Source organism: Carassius carassius, chromosome 15 (genome assembly GCF_963082965.1).
Source record: "Carassius carassius chromosome 15, fCarCar2.1, whole genome shotgun sequence".
In the NCBI taxonomy this organism is placed as follows: Eukaryota; Metazoa; Chordata; class Actinopteri; order Cypriniformes; family Cyprinidae; genus Carassius; species Carassius carassius.
The window spans coordinates 14,010,978-14,037,711 of NC_081769.1; the positions used below are offsets into that span (position 1 = coordinate 14,010,978).

Below are 26,734 nucleotides of genomic sequence, written 5' to 3' on the forward strand. Positions count from 1 at the left end.
TAAAAGTGCATGTCAGTATAAAACTGTCAAATTGTAATCAAGTGACTCAATTCTGTTATATCCTATGTATAACCAAATGTAAAATGTATACTCTCAAATTTCAGTACACTTGGAATATATTATTTTATCCTTTTTCCTCATTGTGTCTTCACTGTGTTACAGGAAATACATAGAAATGTTTTCATAACTCTGTACAGAAAACAATGAAACCGGTTACTCATATTGTTCCTTAAAAGGAACAGCTCATCAACTGATAGCTGCTATAGTAAAGTGAAGACTGTGATAGAAAGTTGTATTAGATAAAAAATTATAGGTAGATCCTGTTTAAACTTAAAAAAAAACTTAGATAAAGCAACTTGACTTTAGTTTTATATATATAAACTTTAGTTATATATATATATATATATATATATATATATATATATATATATATATCCCAATAAAGAAAGAGACAGAAAGGGAATAGGCATGCATATTCATTGATTTGGACTGAACAAGGCTTGAAAGAGGGGTTGGAGTTGCTTTAAACTTAAGATGAGCGTTAAATAATCGAAGCACAAAGAGTCAATTTCATTGTGGCGCACCAGATGACGCTAAAGGTGTAAAATACTTCACTTTGAAACTACTTCAGTGGGATAGCTGTTCTCCTGTATCTAATGCACCGCATTCAGCTAAATAAATAGACAAGTAAATACCTGGTATGGGTTAATCTACTCGCGATATATATAAACATGTATTTATACAAATTATTTATATGTGTAAGTATTTATATACATTTATATAAACGCGTTTAAACCATTTAAATAGGCTAATTATTAAATAACATTAATTTTAGTAAAAAATTTCACAGCTTTCTCTCTAGAAAATAACAGCCTAATCCACCGCAGTTCTGTTGTTGTAAGGTAGGCTAATAATTTCCGCAACATCTGCGGTTACAAAAGTGTAAATGACGAGGCTGAACCCAGAAAGCGAATGAACTCAAGTACTGGAGTCAGTCTCGTCAATTAAACGTGTCACGTGCACGTAAGATGGGGAAGAAAGATGCCTCCCTAAAGAACAGTGTGTGTATTTACTTTTAAATATAGGCTAACTTTGTAAGTTCAGAATGTGCAGAATAATGTATAGCCTACATTATATATACATATACATACAGGTAGATAGATTGGTAAATTGGTAAATATCTTAAACCCACATCTAACATGGCATTACTGAATAACCCTATGAAGCATTATATTTAAAAGTAATAACACTACTTACATGCCACTTGGGTCTATTTTAGTTTGGTTTATATGTTTTGGGCAGTTTAGATAAAGTAGGTCACTGCCTCAGGACAGAAAGGGAATAGTAGGTGGTTGGCAGGTGGTTAGTGGGTGAGGGAGGGGCTCTGTCATAACATTGCTCTGTAGTTTATTGACTGAGTTGGAGCAACGCTGTAAAACTAAGTTAGCCAGGACTAGTGCTAGGATGTTAGTTAGTATTAGTGTATGACAGCTAACTATAAGAACATTCCGGAGAGCAAAATGTGCTTTTGGTTGAGTGGCAGCTGAGCTTTAGAAAGTTTGACGAAACTTAGCTAACCTTAGTTTGACAGATAGCTTGTCAGTTTAGCTTAGTCATGACAGGGACGTGTTTATACCTCTCTCATGTCAACCACTGGGCTTTGACTGTGGACTAACGCAGGTGAATGGTTCAGATTTAAATAGCACTGCCGGGTAATGGTTAGTTTGTAAGCGTTGTAGCCTATATTTGAGCAAAAAGTTAACCTCTAACCCAAGGTAGATTAACGTTAGCCTGCTAGCACAGAGTGAAACCACTGACTAACCACGAATCTGTTTCTGTGGGAGTTATGAGCACCAGCAATATTTATGCAAGTCGCAAACGGAGGAAACCTGTCCAGAAAAGGTATTAAATCATTGTTTTACTAAGGCCATCCTTAGATGCTTAGTTTGACTTATGTATTTAGTTTACAGTACTGTCAGTTAACGTTAGCCTGGTTATCTAGAGACCTAACAATATAAAGCAGACGAATGACCTTCATTGCGTAGTGCATTTTTATTAATAGTGATATTGTACTCTATAAGTGAAAGGATGTTATATCGCTGCACTTTCTCCTATATCTAGTCAGGCTCTTTAGGAAAGCGAGTGAGCTGCATTAGACGTCGTGTTTGTGCGTGAGCGTGTTTCGACTTCTGTCAACGATTAGTTTAAGTTATTTGCATCTGCCACGTGACAAACTAACTAAACATATCTAAACATACTAAATGTATCTTTGGCTGCAATGTAATGATTTCCTAATTCGGATTAGAATGATTGACTAATAAAAATAACAATTTAATTCCGCTCAAATTAGTCCCACATGAAAAAATACTGTAGTAACTTATAGTAAATACTGTAGTGTTTTTTATTTAACCTTACTATAGTAAAGTGTATTATACTGTATATATTATAGTATTTACAATACTTTTAATGAATGCTACAGTATACTAGTATTCACTATAGTGGACTGATAAACTGGAATAAATACTATAGTATAATTTAGTTTTAATACAGTAAACTGTAGTGTATTGTAGTATAATATAAAATATAAACTTAATACAGTACTGGGTAAAGTAATTTGTTTATATTACTATAGTTGTTATATTACCACATCAACTATAGAATTACCACAACAAAGTCCTTCACTATAGTATGGTTTAAAAACACTCTAGTATTTGCTATAAACTACTATAGTATTTTTTCATGTGTGTAAGACGTGCGAAATTACACATTACAGCTTGTATAAAGATATAGGTGTTTAACATTATTTTATATTCATATTTTTAAAAAAATTTAATTTTACTTTACCAAACCTGTTTGTGAGAATTATGAATAAATAAATAAAAAATTACCACATTAGGCAACAGGATTGTGAATTAAGTATTATTGACAAAATCTTTTCAAAGTTGGTCGTTGACAGGTGTTTAAATGTATTTTTTATTCAATTTGGCCCTTAAATACAGTCTGAAGCAGAGTTGGGGAACTCTGACCATTGAGATCCACTTTCCTGCAAACTTTAGCTCCACCGCTCATCAAATACACCTGAATAAGTTAATTGAGGTCTTCAGGATCACTAAAAAGGTAAAGACAGGTGAGTTTGATCAGGATTGGAGCTAAACTCTGCAGGAAGGTGGTTGTTGAAGGTTAGAGGTTGTCCGCAAGTGGTCTGAAACCTTGACTGTGTTATGTCAAATAAAAAACTAACCTACCAAAACAAGTAACAAAGTTGCAAATTAAGCATTAAATCTTTTACTCATTAGGTACTCACTAGCTGATATGATATGGGTCTGAGTTTACTTAAGGTCAAGTTTCCTTCCCAAGACTCAATACTTACTTTGCTATCAGTTGTAGGTGTGGTTTTTATCTGATTTTGCTGTCAAACTGTGTTTGACAGTACTTAGTACTCACTACGTGAATGATAAAAAAATATCTCTTCTTAATGTAATGTAAACACACTCCTGGGAAATGGAAAACTTTCTAAAAATTTTAACTGACAGGTTGGTTGTCCTGTCACATGAAAATGGCAGTAAATCTGAATATATTCTCCTTTTTTAGTGGGCAGCAGTCTCCTCCTGAATGTGTCAAATCAAATCCTTCCAAACGACATCGAGACCGGCTAAATGGAGAGTTGGACGGGTTGGCCAGCCAGCTTCCTTTCCCGCAGGAAGTTATATCCAAGCTGGACAAGCTCACCATACTGAGGCTAAGTGTGAGCTACCTGCGGGCCAAAAGTCACTTCAGTGGTAATGCATGATTAACAGAAGTTGCCGTTGTTTCAGTGTGATATTGATGTCCAATTTTTGACAGTGCATAAATTTATGGAATGCCGTAGTCTCACTTAGTTGATGCTAATTTGAAAGATTATTGTGTTTTCTACAAAGTTCTATCATATTCTAGTAGCTTGTGGACTACAGTCATTTTAATGACAACATCCAAAGACAACACCTTTTCTCCCCTGTGACTGATTAAAATGAATAACCAAAAAAAACCAGCCCCTAATTCTAAAGAACCTCAATGTGTGCATGTTTGTTTCCTTATATGAGTGTCTGCCACATCTCGAGGCTGTTTACGGTATATTTCCCTCTCAGTGGGAAAGAAGGGATTCTTTTCAAATAACAGGATGCCACTGGGGTGCGTGAGATCGTGTGGAAAGTAAAATATAATTTTGTAATCATATGCTCAAATGTAATTAGGGCTGTATTGCAGTTACTGCTATAATACAAATACACGTCACATTTAATGTCTAACAACAAATATTTTAGGAGAATGCATATTTTATTCAGAATTATTGCACTATTATTGCATCATTCTATTGCATTCCATCTGTTTAGCGTGCAGCAGCGCTCGTTAACTCACGTAACCCTCGCCCACTCCTGACAGCAAAATGGATTTAATATTTGTATGACTTTCTAACATTTACAAATGGAAAATATACCTGTGACGTGTCAGTTATTCCATTGAGGAAGACACAATCTCTCAAATGCATTAAATGGCACAAATATTTGCTCTTTGCCATGGTGGATCAATTTAATCCACGATCGACATTAAAGTTGGGGTAAGTGATTTTTCAAAAACGCTTTAGAAAACTGATTCGGGCCGAGTAGCAAAACAAACTTGTAGCGCATCAGCAGTAAGGGGTGTATCTACTCATGATTTGGAGGATAGAGCATTTAGTGCAGAGGACGGACATTAGCCAAGCCGAGTGACTGAAAGATAGACATGGTGGATCGAAAACGTCTGTGGAACAAGTAAGGACCCATGTAAATATCGGATCAGCTTTCCAGTGCTATGATAGTTAAGCATCAAACAGATAATTCGTGTTTTTCATAATGTTATAACATTATGTGTATGCATTGTGTATATTAATTCAGAAGTTTTAATTTTAAAACTAATTTAAATTTAGAAAATAATTCCAGCTATTAATGCAATTCAAAAACCCAGGAGTAGTATTGCATTAACAAAACTAATATTTTAAGTAAATATTAAATGAATATAATAATTTAAAAAGTTTGATCAGTAGTCAAGTCAAGTCCCCTTTATTTATATAGCGCTTTAAACAAAATGCATTGCGTCAAAGCAACTGAACAACATTCATTAGGAAAACAGTGTGTCAATAATGCAAAATGATAGTTAAAGGCAGTTCATCATTGAAATCAGTGATGTCATCTCTGTTCAGTTAAATAGTGTCTGTGCATTTATTTGCAATCAAGTAATCAAGTAATGATCAAGCAATCATAATAGGTATCGCTGTAGATGAAGTGACCCCAACTAAGCAAGTCAGAGGCGACTCCATCGGTGACAGAATGGAGAAAAAAAAACCTTGGGAGAAATCAGGCTCAGTTGGGGGGCCAGTTCTCCTCTGACCAGACGAAACCAGTAGTTCAATTCCAGGCTGCAGCAAAGTTAGATTGTGCAGAAGTTCCTGTGGTCTTGTCCTGGTGGTCCTCTGAGACAAAGTCTTTACAGGGGATCTATCTGGGGCTCTAGTTGTCCTGGTCTCCGCTGTCTTTCAGGGCAGTAGAGGTCCTTTCTAGGTGCTGATCCACCATCTGTTCTGGATACGTACTGGATCCGGGTGACTGCAGTGACCCTCTGATCTGGATACAGACTGGATCTGGTGGCTACGGTGACCTCGGAATAAGAGAGAAACAGACAAATATTAGCCTAGATGCCATTCTTCTAATGATGTAGCAAGTACATAGGGTGTTATGGGAAGTGTTTCCGGTTCACCTAATTAATGCAGCCTAAAAATCCTTTAACAGATTTGGATATTAAAAGCATATTAGTATGTTATGTGTAAACCAGGTTAAAGAGATGGGTCTTTAATCTAGATTTAAACTGCAAGAGTGTGTCTGCCTCCCGAACAATGTTAGTTAGGTTATTCCAGAGTTTAGGCGCCAAATAGGAAAAGGATCTGCCGCCCGCAGTTGATTTTGATATTCTAGGTATTATCAAATTGCCTGAGTTTTGAGAACGTAGCGAACGTAGAGGATTATAATGTAAAAGGAGCTCTTTCTAAATACTGAGGTGCTAAACCATTCAGGGCTTTATAAGTAATAAGCCATATTTTAAAATCTATACGATGTTTGATAGGGAGCCAGTGCAGAGTTGACAGGACCGGGCTAATATGGTCATACTTCCTGGTTCTAGTAAGAACTCTTGCTGCTGCATTTTGGACTAGCTGTAGTTTGTTTACTAAGCGTGCAGAACAACCACCCAATAAAGCATTACAATAATCTAACCTTGAGGTCATAAATGCATGGATTAACATTTCTGCATTTGACATTGAGAGCATAGGCCGTAATTTAGATATATTTTTGAGATGGAAAAATGCAGTTTTACAAATGCTAGAAAGGTGGTTTTCTAAGGAAAGATTGCGATCAAATAGCACACCTAGGTTCCTAACTGATGACGAAGAATTGACAGAGCAACCATCAAGTCTTAGACAGTGTTCTAGGTTATTACAAGCAGAGTTTTTAGGTCCTATAATTAACACCTCTGTTTTTTCAGAATTTAGCAGTTTTTTATATCGACTATGCATTCCATTAATTTTTCAAATTGGTTTCACCAGGCCGCGAAGAAATATAGAGCTGAGTATCATCAGCATAACAGTGAAAGCTAACACCATGTTTCCTGATGATATCTCCCAAGGGTAACATATAAAGCGTGAAGAGTAGCGGCCCTAGTACTGAGCCTTGAGGTACTCCATACTGCACTTGTGAACGATATGATACATCTTCATTCACTGCTACGAACTGATGGCAGTCATATAAGTACGATTTAAACCATGCTAATGCAATTCCATTAATGCCAACAAAGTGTTCAAGTTTATGCAAAAGAATGTTGTGGTCAATTGTGTCAAACACAGCACTAAGATCCAATAAAACTAATAGAGAGATACACCCACGATCAGATGATAAGAGCAGATCATTTGTAACTCTAAGGAGAGCAGTCTCAGTACTATGATACGGTCTAAATCCTGACTGGAAATCCTCACATATACCATTTTTCTCTAAGAAGGAATATAAATGTAAAGTTACCACCTTTTCTAGTATCTTGGACAGAAAAGGGGGATTCGAGATTGGTCTAAAATCAACTAGTTCTCTGGGGTCAAGTTGTGTTTTTTTTATGAGAGGCTTAATAACAGCCAGTTTGAAGGTTTTAGGGACATATCCTAATGACAATGAGGAATTAATAATAGTCAGAAGAGGATCTATGACTTCTGGAAGCACCTCTTTTAGGAGCTTAGATGGTATAGGGTCTAACACACATGTTGTTGGTTTAGATGATTTAACAAGTTTATACAATTCTTCCTCTCCCATAGTAGAGAATAAGTGGAACTGTTCCTCAGGGGGTCTATAGTGCACTGTCTGATGCGATACTGTAGCTGACGGCTGAATGGTTGCAATTTTATCTCTAATAGTATCGATTTTAGAAGTAAAGTTCATAGTCATTACTGCTGTGGTGTTGGGAAATGTCAACACTTGTTGAGGCTTTATTTTCCATTAATTTAGCCACTGTATTGAATAAATACCTGGGGTTATGTTTGTTTTCTTCTAAAAGAGAAGAAAAGTAATCGGATCTAGCAGTTTTTAATGCTTTTCTGTAGGATAGGTTACTTTCTTGCCAAGCAAAACGAAATACCTCTATTTTTGTTTTCCTCCAGCTGCACTCCATTTTTCGGGCTGCTCTCTTTAGGGTGCGAGTATGCTCAGTATACCATGGTGTCAAACTGTTTTCCTTAACCTTCCTTAAAGGTCCTATGACATGAAAATATCACTTTCTGAGGTTTTTTAACATTAATATTAGTTCCCCTAGCCTGTATTTGGTCCCCAAGTTTCTAGAAATTTTAATCGGTGTAAATCGAGATTTTGCTGTCTTTCTCTGCCTTTGAGAAAATGAAAGCTCAAACGGGCTGATCTTGAATCTCCTCCTTGTGACGTTGTAAGGAGAAATGTTACCTCCCCTTTCTCTGCTTTGCCCGCCCAAATATTTACCTATAATTCAGTCGCAATGTCAGCACAGGCGTTAAAAACAGACTTTTATGATCTGTGATAGTGAGTAACCGTGTTCATTATTGCCTGAACTGTGATCAGTGATTTCTGATGTGTAGCTAATTATTCAAGTTCACACAGACTTTCTTTCTAAATCGTTTAATACTGTTTATGCATCAGTGAATCAAGCCAGTGACTAAACGATCAGCTTCGCATTGTTTCTCTTTGTAGCATGAAACAAATCTGTTATTTAAATTTTGATTTAACTACAGAGAGCGATCAAAGAACTCTCCCTTTATTTTTTCGGAACTGTCACACATCGCGAGTATATCTGCACACTTGCTTAAACTGTCGTTACAATGAATGACACTGTTATGCTGCACAACAAAGCTCTTACTGTATTCATGTGGTGTATTCATGGGTTTGCTGTTAGTTGTGGTGAAAGCAATTTGTGAGAGAAAACGTGAAAACGCGTGAATGCAATAATGACGAGATCACTGCATTCACGCGATAAACAGACTCCGTTTCCTCAATGCTCATCACTGCAGCCTTTCATGTGATGGGAAAAGATCGAAAAAATAATTATATAATCAACACTTCCACGATTCGTTAATCTCGACAGCTGTAATAGTAAATATATATAAATATATTTGAGAGGGGTTCCACATGTAATACGCATTTCGAATGCAAAGATGTCAGGCAATCACAACAGTTGTCGTTTACTCGGAGTCTCATAGCAGACACGCCCCTTCAAACAGAGCAATCAAGCCAGAGGGCTAATATGAGGATATAAAAATGCTTTTTATTTCTAAATTTTAAATGTAAAAATCATACTAATAACAATATAAGTACACCTAAGGAAACATTAAAAAGCATTTAAAGAAAAGGAAATAATCCATATCATGGGACCTTTAAGCGTAAAGGAGCAACTGTATTTAAAGTGCTAGAAAAGAGAGAGTCCATAGTTTCTGTTACATCATCAAGTTGTTCTGAGGTTTTGGATATGCTAAGGAATTTGGATACATCAGGAAGATAACTTAAAAAGGAGTCTTTTGTGGTAGAAGTGATGGTTCTTCCATACTTGTAACAAGAAGTAGAATTGACAATTTTGGCTATATGAAGTTTGCACAAATAATGATCTGAGATATCATCACTTGGCTGCATAATTTCAACACTGTCAACATCAATTCCATGTGACCGTATTAAATCTAGAGTATGATTTCGACAATGGGTAGGTCCTGAAACGTGTTGTCTAACCCCAATAGGTTAGAATGTCTATAAATGCTGATCCCAATGCATCTTTTTCATTATCAACATGGATATTAAAATCACCTACTATTAAAACTTTATCTGCAGCCAGAACTAACTCGGATGTAAAATCACCAAACTCTTTAATAAAGTCTGTATGGTGCCCTGTTGGCCTGTATACAGTAGCCAGTACAAACATAACAGGGGATTTATCATTAACATTTGTTTCTCTGGATAATGTTATATGAAGCACCATTACTTCAAACGAGTTATACTTGAAGCCTGCCCTCTGAGAAATCCTGAAAACGTTGTCATACATTGAAGCAACACCTCCCCCTTTGCCTTTTAGACGCGGCTCATGTTTATAAGTAAGATGTTTTAATGTTTTTAAAATAATTCCATATGCTCAGTCTGAATTTATTTGATAAATACAGTAGTTTGTAAAAATATTGTAAATATTATTATTATTTTTTGTTGTTGTTGTGGAAACATGACCTTTCAGGACACTTCATGAGACACTTAAAGGGATAGTTCACCCAAAAATCAAATTATGTCATTAATTACTCACCCGCATGCCGTTCAAACCAGTGAGACCTCCGTTTATCTTCGGAACACAGTTTAAGATATTTTAGATTTAGTCCGAGAGCTCTCAGTCCCTCCATTGAATATACTGTCCATGTCCAGAAAGGTTAGAAAAACATCATCAAAGTAGTCCATGTGACATCAGAGGGTCAGTTAGAATTTTTTGAAGCATCGAAAATACATTTTGGTCCAAAAATAGCAAAAACTACGACTTTATTCAGCATTGTCTTCTCTTCCGTGTCTGTTGTGAGAGAGTTCAAAACAAAGCAGTTTGTGATATCCGGTTTGCGAACTAATCATTGGATGTAACCGAATCTTTTTGAACCAGTTCACCAAATCGAACTGAATCGTTTTAAATGGTTCGCGTCTCCAATACGCATTAATCCACAAATGGTTTAAGCTGTTAACTTTTTTAATGTGGCTGACACTCCCTCTGACACTCCCTCAAATCGCATATTTAGGCCTCTCAGGACAGGCTTAAAGGGATGGACAGCCTCCAGGGTGGTACCATCCGGGACCCATGGCGGATCAGCCAGACTAGGAGGCCATGGCAGCAAAGGGAAATTGGGAGCCATGGTGGATCAGGCAGTTCAGGAAGCCATGGTGAAGCAGACAGTTCAGGAAGCCATGGCAAAGCATACAGTCCGGGAGGCCATGGTGAAGCAGGGAGCTCGGGGAGCCTTGCCACTGCACTCGGCCCGGCCTCCACAGATGTACCCCTACTATCCCCCACAAAAAAATCCTTGGGGAGAATATCATCTTTAGAGGCCCTCCGTAGGCCTAACTTGGGAACTGGTGCCCTCTCTGGGCTAAATAAACTTGAGGACAGGGTCCCACTCTTGGCTAAACTCTTGGACATGAGCCCTTACCGGGCTAAAGTCGGGGGTTAGGAGCCCTCCATTGGCTAAATTCAGGGACAGGAGCCCTCCGTGGGCTAAACTCAGGAACAGGAGCACTCTTTGGGCTGGATTCAGGGGTTGGAGCTGTAGTGAGCTGTGGTACTGGAGCCGACACCTTAGTGAGATCTGGGACTGGAGCCGACACTGGAGAGGACCTAGGGACTAGAACCAACAGCCTTCTCCTCCTTAGATTCCCCTTTAGGTTTGGGGTGAAAGACGTGGTCGGTGGGCTTGACTGAGTCCAAAAATAGACTTTTATAGAGTTAAATATCACAGTTTATGTCGTGCATGCATGTATTTCAGACAAACCTTGCAGTTATGCTCTAAAGGGTGCAGTTGTACATCCTTATTGAGATTTACAAAGGCAACAGTCAAAGTTTTATTAAGCAATAAGCTGTCAAGTGAAAAAATACCCAGAACTGTTTTCCAGGGAATTGAGCAATATGAAATATATATAAAAGGCCACGAATAGTGGTTGAATGAACTGAGTTTCACACCTACTGAGGTTCTTCCCTCTATCCTGACTAATGCAGAAGTGTGGTGAGGTGGTCAGTATCAAAGGAATTCCATGAGAAACAGGCTAAGCAGGAGTGCTGGTCGTTGTTTGTGCATTTTGTGTGTAATTACTTCTACTGTCTGGGGGCCAGTGCAGGGTTTGCGTGACTGGGTTTGCGTGACTAATTGAAACAGACTCGTTGACCTCTTGACTTTGGTGAAATGTTACGAAACAAAATATTTGATAGTTACTGACTCCAGCAGCAGACTTTGACCTGAGGTGCTGTGTGTGTAGCATGAAAGACCCTGCCAAGGTTTGATGGGAACCAGTGTGTGGGAATCTTTAGGGCCAGACATTGACAGAGATTGCATGAGAAGAGTGCAGGAACACCATTTGAGATATGATCTCAATGTTTTACTGGCACACACTTCCAAATCCAGGGGGTTGTTGACACAATGACTATTAGTTGCCTTTTAATCCATTACTGTCATCTAGTAAATGCTGGCAGTGGATAGATTCACTGTTCTCAATATAAATGAGTTTTCCTTGCAAGAATCAGAGTACCTTTGTGTGTTCTTGCCATCATTAAGAGTTAATGTACAGTTCATACCCTTGAAGAATCTAAGTTCACAATTGATATATTTTACTAATGAATTAGTTTGTCACATAACCAGGTCCCATTTTTTAAAATGCATTTTATTTTTTAATCTATTCGAAAATATATTTATTTGATTTATAAAATAAATAGGTTGAATACAGCTCATCTTTTATGCCAGGGTGAAATAACTGTCATACAATCATAATCAAGAAACAAAAAACACATTTTAAATTAATAAATTATTTTTCAATAATTTATTTTACCATAAAATATAGATGTTTTATTTTTTCAAAATACTAATGAAAACTTACACTAGCTTGTATTTCAGTTGTAAAGAAAATATATATCCTTTTTTTAACTTGATGACATATAGAGTTAAAGATTTTCTTGAAAATAGTAAAAAAAACAAACAAAAAAAAACCTTTTTCAGAATTATCATGAAACTAACATGAATACAAAATGATTGTTTCTAAGTACTTGGCACCTGTGCTTAACTTGATTTTTAAAAATATTTTCTTCATTATTATGGGCACTCTTATTTGTTATTGACCCAATGTCTGAGTTTTTACAGATATTGCCTTCTCATTGCCCTTGCATAACCACTCCATGTGCAAACATATCATGTGATGAGTGCCAAACACAAGTGTATTGTTAACCAGAGGGCATTGTAATTTACTTTCAGTTTTTGGTAATTCAGATGCCAACAGCTCCACGTTTCAAGTTGCTGTTGTTGTACATTATTTCAGATTTCCCTCTCACAATCATTATTGATGCAGGACATTCTTTTTAATACAGGATGTTCTTCTCTTGTTTGATTATGCCTCATCAAGCCTCATATGATAATATTACATATTATGAATTGCTATCCATAACTTCCTCATCATGTCTTTGATAAAGAATGATTATTATCTGTTCTAGCTATTGTGCGGAGCCACTTTAATGCTTGTTTGCTGTTGCAGTGACCCTGAACTCAAAGACTTCCAACCAGCTAGCAAATAACACTAAACCACACATTCAGGAGCTGCCAGAGGGAGAATTGTTGCTACAGGTGAGCTCATGTGTCCCGTGAAATCTTAATGTTTGAATCAAACAACACAGAAGAGTCAAAAACAAAACAAAATGGATTTAGAACTCTATTTCTATTCTATTTTTTTATAGGCTATAAATGGCTTTGTGTTTGTGGTCACCTCCAATGGCACAATTTTCTATGCTTCCTCTACCATTGAGGACTACTTGGGGTTCCATCAGGTTTGTACTGGTTTGCATATATTGTGCAGGTAAAAGGATCTGCAGCCCAAATGGTTTATGCATTTATGAAATGATCTTTTGGCACCTTATATTCGAGAAAGAACAAACAATCTATGTTCTGTTCATATGTTATTTTTTTCTCCGTTTAGTGAATCTACTCTCTCAGAAGCATTTAGGGTTCATTACACTAAGCATTATGCACTTGATTTAACACATTTTACTTGATGATTCAGTTGTTTTAGTGAAAAACCAGTGGAAAGAGATCTTAACCAGTCTTTTAGATTCCTTGTTGCAGCTTTAGAATTTATTATGTGTGAAATTCCATCGTCTTCCAACAAACATGATTCTAGTGTGAAACATGATGCAGTTGCAGTGCGTTTCAGAAATCCTCCACCTTCCCCAGCTTCACCTGTATAGATCTGCTATGGGGTGATTCATGTATGCTATATGGGGGTTATGTCATATGTTATATTTGCAGCAGCAGTATTTCTTACATGCTCACAGTGACATGTTGTGGATATTTTGGAAGTAGCAAGGCATGGTACTTGCTCTACCGCAGCAGCAGCAGATTAGCAGATCGATTCTGTCAAGATAAAATGTGACCCTAGACCACAAAACCAGTCTTAAGGTGTCAATTTTTCAATATTGAGATAAAGCATTAAGTGACTTACATTTTAGTCACGATATTGCCTGTTTTTGCTCAATTTTGCCAACGAAAATAGTTCCAAACAAAGACCACAGCACTGTTTTGCATCTCTGAGAAATGGATGGTGTTTTCTTATTGAATGAATCAGCTTTTTGAACAAATCAGTTGATTAAATGATTCAGTGATTCACTCATTAAAAGTCAAATGCTTTGTTCCTGAATGATTCAGCCGTTTGATTGAATCGACTGAATCTCATGTCTTACTCATTAACAGCAACTTGCTGTCACCTATTTGTTTTTTATTTCACATTTTGACTTCACATGTTTTTAATTATTTCAAATACCAATATTCAATGTTTTATGTTAAAAACAAAACATTCAACCTATTTATGCATCTGTAACTGCAAGTTAAGTGTGTAAATGCGTCTAAATGCCACTTCAGATGCAGATTCCAGAAATGTTTCCTTATGTTAGAATGAAAATATATATATCCTTTTCCATACTTGTATTTTTACTTTCAATACTTATATTGATATATAATATTTAATATTATGTAATATTTATATATAATATTTGATTGATATATAATATTTAATAATACTTTTCATACTTAAGTACAGTAAATATCACATACTTTAAGACTTTTACTCAAGTAATATTCTAAATGGTGATTTTAACTTCTACAGTCAAGTCATTTTCTGTTAAGATATCTGTACTTTTACTTGAGTATGGCTTTCAGTCACTTTATATTGAGATTCAGATTTCTTAATTCAGTTTGAGTCATTTTCTAACTGTAATGAGCAGCTGTGAATCTACTTAGAGTGAAGTCAATGTGATTGTTTTGCAGTCGGATCTCATCCATCAGAGTGTTTATGAGCTTGTTCACACTGAAGACCGGGCTGAGTTTCAGAGGCAGCTTCACTGGGCGCTCAAACCCAGCTGCCCCCCAGACACCGGACAGCTAATGCAAGGTAGAAAATAACTAAACATCTCTCCAGACAGACCATGAGCAGACCTGGGCATCGTGCCTGAAAGATTCTGTCCCCATTCTATCAAGACAAAGAGTAAAGGAGGTGGATTGCGTGTGTCTGCAAACAAAGTTTGACAAAGTTCCATTGTGAGAGACAAAACATCCTAGTCTAGAATTTTCAGGAAATAAATTCATGCATAACATGATTTAAAAACAATAAAAATAATACATTTTTATTTAACTTCGTCATTGTTCAATTTGATAAGAGAGACACATTATTATTTTTGAAAGACTATTATTATTATTTTTTCATCATGAGCCATGTTTTTAACCAATACCCTACTAGATTTCAGAATATATGTGCTCTGAAGATTCAGATTTGTATGTGAACAGCCTCTAACGGCTGGTGTTCAAAGACTGTGCCACTTTGCTCTGGTTTCAATCCGGGCTTTTTATTCTCAACCAAGCTGGATCAGTTTTCATTAGAGATCTAACACATGGCAGTTTGAAAGGCCTGTTATTGTCGGAACTATACATATAGGACAGCTGTTCCAGATAGCGCACACTCTTAGTAATAATCCAGCCATCAGCAAGAACACTACCACCAATGAGTTATATAAATGCTTACACAGCAGGGGCCAAAATCCTGCCACCATTGCTGTTTTTTTTATGTTGTTTAATTTTAAACAGTTTTGTATTTCACTACAGTATTCTTTTCCCTATATTCAAGTTCTGTTTTGTTTTCGTCAAGCTTCTCAGGATGCACCGCTGCCTCAGACATACTACAGTCCAGAGCAGTTGCCACCAGAGAACTCCACCTTTCTGGAGCGAAATTTTGTTTGCCGGTTAAGATGTCTTTTGAACAACTCCTCCGGCTTTCTTGTAAGTTGAAAATGATCATAAATACATTAAAGTGAATAAATAAATTAAAATATAGACTTTAAAATATAGAATATATTATGTTAAGAGATTTTACTGATGAAGAAGGTTGTTTAAAATTTTTTACAGAATTTTTAAGTAACCATATTTATATATATTACCTGAATTCATCACCAGTGCTTGCTTGACTGGAAAAAACATTTTAAATTTTACATCAAAAATCTATATTTATTACAGTAGCATTATTACTGATAGATTTTAAGTGCTGAATGCTGTGACAGTGTGATGCGAGATTTTATAATGGAAAAACAGAAGATTTAATGTTGGATGCCTGTAAACAAGTTTATAAAGAAAAGGAAAGAATAGATAACACATGCAAGGCTGACATTATTTACAGTACCAGCCGAAGCTTGAAGGAAGTCAAAGTCTAGTCAGAGCTCTCCTATGAATAAAGTTTAAGAAATCAAAATTATATAGCATATCATAACAGACTGAAAGCTGAAACTGTCTACAAACATGTTTGAATGGAGTCTTTTCATTGAGCTGAATGCATTGCAGAAAGTGTGTGAGAAATGATGAACAATGAGGGAATTTTAAAACAGTGTGCACCTCAAAAACCCTGTAATTATGTATTTTTGCTGCAAACAAGCTTGTATTGTACATCACGTTTTTTGAAGAGTACTAATGATAATGTAATAATCTAGAATGAGGGCTGAAATTACTGAAATTATCTTGTGCTTCTACATACAAAGTAATTTCACACACAACAAAAGATACTTTTGTTAGCTTTGTTTGAACTAATATTAAGGTTCTCTGTGATAGTAAGACTGTAATGATGCATCTGTTAAGATAATATCAGTTTTTGTTTGGATAAGTTCATTTTTAGTTCATGACTTCCACACAGCTTTTAGTTATGACTCAGCCTGTTGAGAGGTTTCTCAGTTAACTGCCTCTGCTGGATCATTTCTACATGTAGACTTCCTATCTCAAATCAGACTTTTGACAAACAACGCAAAATAAGATATTTTGAAGAACGTTGGTAAGCAAAAAGTTGACAGTGGCCATTGACTTCCATAGTACTTTTTTCCATACTATGAAAGTCAGTGGTTTTTAACAACTTGAGAGTGAGTAAATGATGACATTTACTCTATTTGACAACTATCCTCGTTCTAACATTGTAACATGAATTGGAGTGAAACTGTTATACAGTTGAATTGATCTATACTACCGCTGTCAAATGATTCATCGTGATTAATCTCATCCAAAATAAAAGTTTTTGTTTAAATAATATATGTGTGTGTACTGTGTATATTTATAATGTATATGTAAATACACACACGTATATATATATATATGTAATATATATATATATATATATATATATAATATATATGTAATATATATATATATATATATATATATATATTATTTTTTTAAAAGTTACATTTAAATTACAATTACAATTACATACAAGTAAATATTTTCAAAATATATGCTGTATGCATGTGTCTTTATATATATACATAATAAATAGTACACACACCCTTTGAGTAAGGGAACGAGGAGGCCGGAGTTGCTCTAAAGTGAAAGTGACGTGATATACAGCCAAGTATGGTGACCCATACTAAGAATTCGTGCTCTGCTTTTAACCCATCCAAAGTGCACACACACAGCAGTGAACACACACAGAGCAGTGGGCAGCCATTTATCCTGCGGCGCCCGGGGAGCAGTTGGGGGTTTGGTGCCTTGCTCAAGGGCACCTCAGTCATGGTATTGAGGGTGGAGAGAGCGCTGTACATGCACTCCCCCCACCTACAAATCCTGCCAGCCCGAGACTCGAACTCACAACCCTTCGATTGCGAGTCCGACTCTCTAACCATTAGGCCACGACTTCCCCGCAACAGTCTTTAATGAACCAACATGGAATAACACTCGGGAAGACACTACACAAAATGACATATAACAGTGGACAGGAAACGAGGGGCAGAACACACTTTAAATACACAGGAGTAAATGTGACACACCTGGGATCAATAGAACTAAATGGGAACAGGAACAGGAAAAACCAAATATGGGCATAATAATAAAACTGGAGCATGTGGGTTGGAGGAAAACAAACAAAACACAAAACGGAGTATGACCACTGATCTATATTATATATAGGGGTTTAGTTTGAATCTATATTATAGATCAGTGAGTCTGACACATTTTATGTTTGATGCAATTAATCGTGATTAATCATTTGATTTAGGGATGCCAATTTTTGATAATATCCATGATCAATCATCTTTTAAATTAACGATCAATTAATCGATTATTGTTAACTTTACTGCTGCAAAATGCATCTATTGGAGCAGCACGTAGTCTCTGGTGTGACAGGATATGCAAAACCCACCAAAAAATAAAATAAAAATGCTTTTTCTCACCCGAATTAAAGGGGGTTTAGTTTGAATAAAATGCTAGTAGCAGGATTATAAAATGAATAGATTTGATTATGATTATTTGATAAAATAAAAAGAGCACGGTGTATTTTTTAAGATCATTTTACTTTGTTAACTGTTTTCCAGCACTGAGACCGCTGGATGCAATGGTTTTGTGATGCAATTTGTTGTGTTTTAGAACACAGTTGCAACGTATTTAACTGACATTATGGAATTTAAAATAAAATTATCCCAAACATGGCGCGTGTGGCTGTGCTGCACAGTCAGAGAACTGCTTCCATCGGCACTGCTGCATCAAAACTGATCAAAAAACACTGTTGCTCACATCAAACCTTTTTATGTGAGCATTATGACCAGTACTTAATTGGATCCTGCTGGATCCAGTTCCGGAAAATGTCATATTTTGAATTTTTGCGTCCTGGTAGGTCTATTTGTTTTAAAAAACCCGGCATTTACAGTACATTAGATCGCGTGCGTGCAGACGAGGACGGAGCGAGCGAGGGTTTGGCTAGATTTATTTGGAGGTTATTGCTCACGTTTTAAATTTAAATCACATTATGAGCTTAATTTGTACATTTACATACAGTCACCGTCACTCACAGCTGTTCACACGTGTTTTGCACATGAGCCGCACACAGCCCAAAATTAAACAGGTTAATCAACCATGATAGCTTTAATCAGTTTCATCTCTTATCAACTATTAATCGATCAACGATTAAGCGCTGATATCCCTAGTTTGATTAATTCTTAATCTTGCAATTAATCGTTCCCCGGTAACGCTGTACACAAAACAGTGCTCCACTCACAAATGCTGCTTTATCAGACATTACATGCAAGATGAAATGAAAATGACATCCAATTTTGTCAGCATTTTATAATAAAAAAACTTTTTCACATAATTGTAGTTTACATATTTGCATACATAATTATTCGGGTGCATGAGCTACAGCAGCACTTCTTTATTGTTGTCCTCTTGTCTGATGCACTCAACCAAGTGTTCTAACCACGACCTCGCCCCTCCCCCCAACCATTCGAATTTCCATAAGTGGGAATGATTTTAATGATATTCTAATGGGCCACTTTGTGAGATCACAAAAACCGGAAAACAAAGCTGTAGTCCAAACGAGCTGTTCGTTGTAGTTCTTGAAAAGGGATTTTTAAAAAACAAAATATCTCCCTTTGGAGTGGACTTTGAGATTTGCACAGTAACTTTGTAGATCTTTTTTATGCCCAAACATACACACTACACACTGACTAAAATTCAAAAAGTGAAAAAGCATAATAGGACTTTAATCATTTTAATAATAAACATGTTAATTTAGTCTTTTATTATACTAAGCTCAAACAACTATTCTTAAATTATGTATTTATATATAGGGTTCAAAGTGAGGTCACTGTCTTGCTTATACAGAAAGTGATCAAAAGATAGCAAGGCCTTGTGTTATATCACGAGAAGGCCCAGATAGAATCACATTTTCTGTGTAAATTCATGGGTAAAATTAGCTAAATGCTGTGGAATGTATTTACATAGGTTCAAATGTGTTAAATATATGGCTTGTATTCTTATAGGCCATAAACTTTCAGGGGCGTTTGAAGTTCTTGAATGGGCAGAATGAGAGGACAGCAGATGGAAAAGCTGTCCCTCCTCAGTTGGCCCTGTTTGCCCTGGCCTGCCCTCTGCAGCCGCCTTCCATACTGGAGATCTGCACCAAGAGCTGCTTTTTCAAAACCAAGCATAAGCTGGATTTCACACCCACCGCGTGTGATGCAAAGTAAGACGTTTAAGCTCCTATCAATACGTGTGATGAAACTCCTGGAATTGCTCATTGTTTGTTCACCATCAGTATCTCTCACATTCAAAGTCATGTGTTTTTTGTTTCTCCACAGAGGGAAGATTGTTCTTGGCTACACGGAGGAAGAGCTGTGCTACCGCGGCTCAGGCTATCAGTTTATCCACGCAGCTGACATGCTCCACTGTGCCGAGAACCACATACGGAGTAAGACTCCCTTAAATCAATAGCCGCATTTCCACTGTCGGACCAGTGCGAGCCAGGGCTTAAAACGGGCCAGGCGGGGCTAATAGCCTCGTGCCAGTAGCACCGAGGACAGAATAGCGCAGTGTTTCCACACTCGAGCCTGAAGCACTGCTGTGCCGACAGACAGACCGCCGACAGAACAGGCTCTTGTCTTCATGACAACAATATCTATACTTCATGTTGAGCATAAATATAAAGCCTACTGATAAAGGACACCGCCAACAGTATTGACGGCAAAATATACTATGTTTGACAGGTGCAATATTTGAAAATCGATAATTATTAATTTATTTTTTAAATTACATTTATATCTGAATTTATGTCAACCTATAGACTTTCAAACATCAAAGTGTCATGAATTAATATGTATTTGTGTACAAAATGACATATAAACATATTTCCTATTCTATTTTGCCTGGAAACGCTTCCAACATGCTTGCGTGTCGAGTGAAAAATAGGCGTCGGTTCTATTTCTAGCATGCACGCATTTTCCGTGCGGCTCGAGCTGCGCCTGAGATGCGCGTCTCACGCAGGCAGTCTGCAAGCTCTAACCTGGACTGTCTATGGTTAACATAGGAGCCGAATTAAAAACGGACACGCCACGCAGCTGAGACGCCGGCCTTAGAATCAGCTGCAGGACGGGATTTGCGCTGAACGCGGAGGATTCCGCCACTTAATATTTGTAATGTAATAATGTTGTAATAATGTAATAATGTATAATGTTCGTTTGGAAACACGAAAATGTACTTATGTTCCGCGCACAAAATATTGCATTCCGTCATTCGGTTCACACGTGCACCGTACCGAAAGCCCTGTACCGAAACGGTCCGGTACGAATACACATACCGTTACACCCCTACTCACTGCTGACTAAGAGTGAGTTTTGAGCTTAACATATTTTATAAAGTCTTTAATACACCTCCATGAAGTTTCGCACCCCATAAAAAGAAATAATTGCCAAAACTATGCCATTCGTTTGTGCTGATTTGTGCCGCAAAAATGAAAGTTTGTGCTGGTTTGGTGTTTGAGATATTTAACATTCTTTTTTTTGACCGTGTGACATCACTCTCCACCCCATGTTGCCCAAATCGCTCCAAACCAGCGCAGTTTGTTTGTGCTCGATTTGTGCCCATTTGTGCCGTTAAATCAAACACTGTATCTATTTTCCTTCCATAGATATAACCAAAATATTTACGGAGGCCGTGACGTCACTCTCCACCCCAGTTCGTCTGAATCGCACAAAATTGGTGTCATTCGTTTTTGCTCGGTTTGTGCCGGTTTGTGCTGTTGAAATGAATGTTAAATATATTTCTCCTTCTTAGAAATAACTAAAACAATTCTGGGCAGTGACGTCACTATCCACCCCATGGGGACTGAATCTTTCCAAACCATGCCGTTCGTTTGTGCTCGATTTGTGCAGGTTTGTGCTGTTAAAAGAAACCCTGTAACTATGACCGCTTCTTTTATATAACAAAAATAAACTTTTTACAAACAGTGACATCACTCTCCACTCCATGCAATCTAAATCATTCCAAAACGGTGCCATTAGTTTGTGGTCGATTTGTGCTGGTGTTAAAGCTGTTATCTTTCTGAAATGATCTGCAGCGCTGAGCTCTCCAGACGTGGAGAAACTCCGCCTTTGTTCATAACCCCTCCTCTAGCCCCAGCTGGCCCGCGCTTTGGCCCAAGGTTTTCGTCGGGGCTTCCTTGGGGCCAACGGCAGTGAAACGCCGACAGTGGAAATCGACAGTGGAAACGCGGCTAATGTGGATGAAGAAAATACACTCGCCTCACTCGCTCCCATCATGGGGTTTCAACATTGCTTGTTTTAGAGAGTAGAGATCTAACTGTTGTGGAAATATATGTATTGCTCCTAAAGGGACCATTCTAGCCTGGTAATACCAAACTCTACTACTTTGCTTTGCTTCGTAGACAGAGTCTGGAAAGGCATAATTGACAAGCGTTTACTTTCTCATGGGGGGGCACTTGTCTGAAGTTTAAAATCATTAGTGTACCTGTGAGCCAATCACATAACGTTTGGTTATGACGTGACATACGCCGGCTCAGCCGCCTCAAACTTCTGCAGTAAGCACAGGTATGCTGCGAAAAAAACAAAACATCGAGTTGGTTTTGCTGCCTCTTTAACCTGATCATCCGTGAGAGCAACCAAGGGGGACACAATCACAATTATCGCCTTGCCGGACTTTAGGCTCCCCAGTTTCTCACTGCACGATTGGTAACAGTTGATAAATTAAACTTTTCCCCAAAGCTTGTCGGGAGTAGGGCCACAACATCACCTCCATTCAAAATGTGAAACAACCACTCTTATTGTTCGGGCTTCAGTAGGCAAATGCAGTGAATATTGAGTAAATAGCATCCCATATCCGCGGTCGTTTTCGATTTCCCTAAGTTTAACTGCAATCTTAAATTCGGCGCTTACGCTTAGCTTAGCGTCTACGCCACGGCTCTCAGCCCGCCCTCTGTTTGGTGATTAGATGGTGATTAGTGTTCCTGTAGCTCAAGTGGTAGAGCAAGCGCACGGTTGGGGGTTCGAATCCCAGGGAACACATGCTAGGAGAAAATTGTTAGCTTGAATGCAATGTAAGTAGCTTTTAAAGCGTCTGCTAAATGCTTAAATTTATCATTTAAATTTAAATGTAATTTAGATGGCTGTTGTGGAGCCAGAGGAAATCTGGGAGATGGTATGCTTTCTCAGACTGAGTACAGAAGCGAACTGAAATTGAGTGGAAGTACGAAGTCTGACGTAGTCAGGCTAGGACCATTCACCCAAAAATTAAAAATCATGTTGTTCCAAAACTTTTAAGATATTCAAAACACAAATGATCTAAGATTGGTTTTGTATTCTCTCAACACATTTATCACTTCATTAAAGTCCACACAACTCTAATTTTCACAGTTGCTGATTTTTCAAATGAGTTGAATAATTTCTCTCCCCTGCAGTGATGAGGACGGGTGATAGTGGGTTGACTGTGTTCAGACTGTTGACAAAACAGAACATCTGGGTTTGGGTTCAATCCAACGCCAGACTTGTCTACAAAAATGGGCAACCAGATTGCGTCATCGCCTCACAGAGAGTCATCACGTATGCCTTTATTTGTGTCTTTCTTTTGTCTTTCATGTTGAACAACCTGTGAATGTTTTCTTTGTTGTCTTATTATAAGACAATATTCATAGTAAAAATGTAATTACAGGTACTTTTTTTAAATAATATAATAATTAGGGTGTTGTATCTAACTTAAAGTCCGTATTAAATTAAAATTACCCCTATTTATTTTCTAAATGTATATTATTGATTTTCTTGTGACTGATTAATCCACGCATGTAATATTTTTAATATTTAAATTTGCAGTGAGACTGAAGTAGTGACAGATCTTTTCTTCCGACATACATTTGAATATAATGGATCATGGAAAAAAGGAGAAAAAAGAAAGGGGAAAAAAGGGCGGGACATAGTTCTTATACTGACTTCTCCAATCATAGCCTGCTTAAACCCCCCCCCCCCCTTTTTTAGACCAATGACTACAAATTCACATTCATATCCATTTCACTCATTACTCCCCTCACTTTGCAATTTTCAGAGATCATAATATTTGTATATTAATTGTGATTGGTCTGTATACTTATATCTGTTTGAATGATGAATTGTGGTAGGTCATTTTTTTTAATCTATAGTCAGAAGAGGCAAACAAATACATTTTTCTTAGGTCTTGTCCTTTATATTGAGTCGTTTTGTCTTCTGTAGGAACGAGGAGGGTGAGGAGAACCTGAGAAAGCGTGCTATGATGCTTCCTTTCAGCTTCACTACAGGAGAAGCAGTTCTCTATGACATGAACCTGGCCAGATCTCAGAGTAACACCATACCTTCTGATACCACTGCTCTGGATGACAATAACCAAGCCAGATCCACTGGAACTTTAGACCCTGACTCCCTGCTGGGCTCCATGCTGAAGCAGGACAAGTCGATTTATGTGTGTCCCGCAGATGAGCATTCTGTATCAGTACAGGGTTTAGAAAACGAGGATCTTGGTGGGATCTTCTCCAGTAACTGGCAAGAAAGTGCCCTTTCACTCTCTGAAAGCTCTCCTTTCAAACAAGAGCGAGTCGTTAACTCTGGAGGAGACGACAGCTGTGAGATACTGAACTTCATGGGGAGTTTAGGGATCGGACCAGAAGATCTGAAGTTCCTTCAGGATGAACTGTTCCTCAGGATTGACCTCGGTGGTCAGAATGATGTGGCAGACCTCACAGATGGCATCTTCTCCTATGTACAACACTCTCTCAGGACGGAGACAGACTGTATAATGTCTGGTGGTGACAGTCTGAAGGAACTCGTCGGGAAGCCTATGTAGACCTTCACACCTCCACAGCGAGCATCTGCATTAATCTTACAGGATTCATGCGATCCTCCCACATTAGTACCTCAAGAACAGCAGATGACTTCTACAACAGAACCTCTTGAACAAAGGACACAACTTTTCACACCAATACAACCTCAGAGTGAACCGCAGGCCATGCCAGAGCTACACCAACACATAATGTCTCAACCATATAACGAAACAGGAATCACACACTGCGAAACTTCACACATAACAACCCAAAAACACCAAGTTCAGATGATAAACCAACAGTCTCAGTGCTCATACCTTCCACCTCTCCATCTGCTGGAGTGTAAAACACTCAAAAATACTCAGATTTGTGGGAACCTCACTGAAGTTCTGGTCAGTGCCGCTCAGCAGGTTCCTCCTCTCTTCCAGCCAGAGCTCCAACAGCCTGGATGCTTTTACCTGCAGTCGCCCCTTCTGGATCTGAAGCACACTCACAGGAACCATCTGAGCACGGTGTCCTTCAGCTGCACCCCGCAGCACTCTTCACCTTATATCACTGCAGGTGACACAGGTATGAGCGAGTTCACTGCTCAGGACCTTGAGGTGCTGCTCAGTGGCCTGGACGGTGATGTGGAGAGGAACAGGCACTCAGGACAATACAGAGGAGTGGGTGTCAGATCAAGTCTGGATCAACAAGATTACACAGGCCAGATAAGAACCAACCAAATGTGAGGCTCACCTACCTTCACTCTTAAACATAAAGATTCTTCATTGTCACCTGTGGTTCCATGAAGAACCTTTAACATCAATGGAAGCTTTCCATTTAGTTGTGACTGATCAGCTGGCAATCCTAAAGAAATAGAGCAGAAAAAACACTTGTTGGAACTTCATTCATACCCATCAGAGGTTGTGATGCTCTGGGCTGGAATGATCAGTGGCTATGGTCATACAAACCCATGATGGCTGGGCCAGAAAAGAGCACCAGTGGAGTACAGGATGAGGAGGAGGAAGCAGAAACTGGGGTGAAGGAATGGATAAAGTAAGGCACAAATGTCCTGTGGCTCAGCATGACATCTAAGATGAATGGAGAACCAGTCTGTTTGTATCAGTTAGAAACTAGAATTCATTCATCAGTGGCTTCCCTCTTATATGAACAGTGCTGTCACAGTACTTTGATAAATCTCTCATTAAATGTCTCTCATGAGATGTTGCAAATCTATTGGCCTGTCAAAAGCATGTCCCAAAGCAATATATACAGTGTGCACTAACTGTAAAAAGCCAAACAAGCAGTTTTTTTTCTCAAATATGCAGCAACATTGATAAAGTTGTACAATATAGCTATCTAATTTGCAGCTCTTCCCATGTTAGCTTGTTTACTCTGTAAAATTAAGTCAAAGGCCAAATATTGTATTGCGTATGATTAATTTGGGAGATTTACTCAACGCTGTGACTTCCTGTCAGCAGTATTTTCAGTTGTGCTGAGGATTTTTCAACTTTTTTTAATTTTTTATTCCCTTTAATTTTTGAATAATTGAAATCATCAAGGATTTTTTCTTAGTATAGCATTACTGATGGGTAATCTGGGCAATCGGGAAACTGTGTGGGTCGCCCTAGACTGTCATTTGTATAGTAATTTATCATTTTCTGATCATTTATTCTTTGAGGGAAGCTATTGAAGACAATCAGACATATGTAGCACTTATGAACCGCTGTTTCACAGGAGACACAGACTTTGACCAAACTGTAAATCAAAGAATGTTTGGCTTTCTACAAAATTGCTGTATTCATAAAGCGCCATTGTTAAACAAGCAGTTGAGGTATTTTGATGGATGACCAAACTTGAAAGACCAAGACTTGGAAAATTATTAATGATAATGAAAAAAGGGGTCAGTAAGATTTTTTTAAGACTAAAATATAAATAGCTTTAAAATGTCACTTGTTCCCATGATGCCAATGTTGAATTTTCAGTGGTCATTACTCAGAAATCATTCTACTATGCTGTATTTTTTGCTCAAAATACATTTCTTATTTTTATTAATCTTGACAATATTTTTGGTCAGCATTCTCGTGTGGAAGGACAGAACTGTCTTTTCCGAAAGAACACAAGTTCATTGCCCTTTTCTTAGAAAGACCTCTATGTGCCTCGCAAAAAAATCTTTATTTAACTACTAAAGTTCAAATAAATATTTTACAAAGAATCTGTGTGGCTGATTGGATCACTTCAGCTTCTCTGACCAACTTGATTGAATGAGTATAAATGTGGCATCCTGGAAAGATTTGGACATTTTTAAGATCATGTAATTACCAGGTCTGTTT

General features: G+C 37.7%; 1 protein-coding gene across 1 annotated transcript; it reads left to right on the plus strand.

Moving 5' to 3' along the window:
- Positions 1-1,394: 1,394 nt before the first annotated feature.
- ahr1a (aryl hydrocarbon receptor 1a) lies at positions 1,395-26,478 on the plus strand. Its single transcript, XM_059567493.1, has 10 exons — positions 1,395-1,902; positions 3,592-3,779; positions 12,813-12,901; positions 13,012-13,101; positions 14,594-14,717; positions 15,468-15,598; positions 19,606-19,808; positions 19,924-20,033; positions 23,034-23,175; positions 23,836-26,478. Exons 1-10 carry the CDS (start codon positions 1,847-1,849, stop codon positions 24,440-24,442), a joined length of 1,740 nt encoding a protein of 579 aa, XP_059423476.1. The 5' UTR covers positions 1,395-1,846; the 3' UTR covers positions 24,443-26,478.
- Positions 26,479-26,734: the final 256 nt, after the last annotated feature.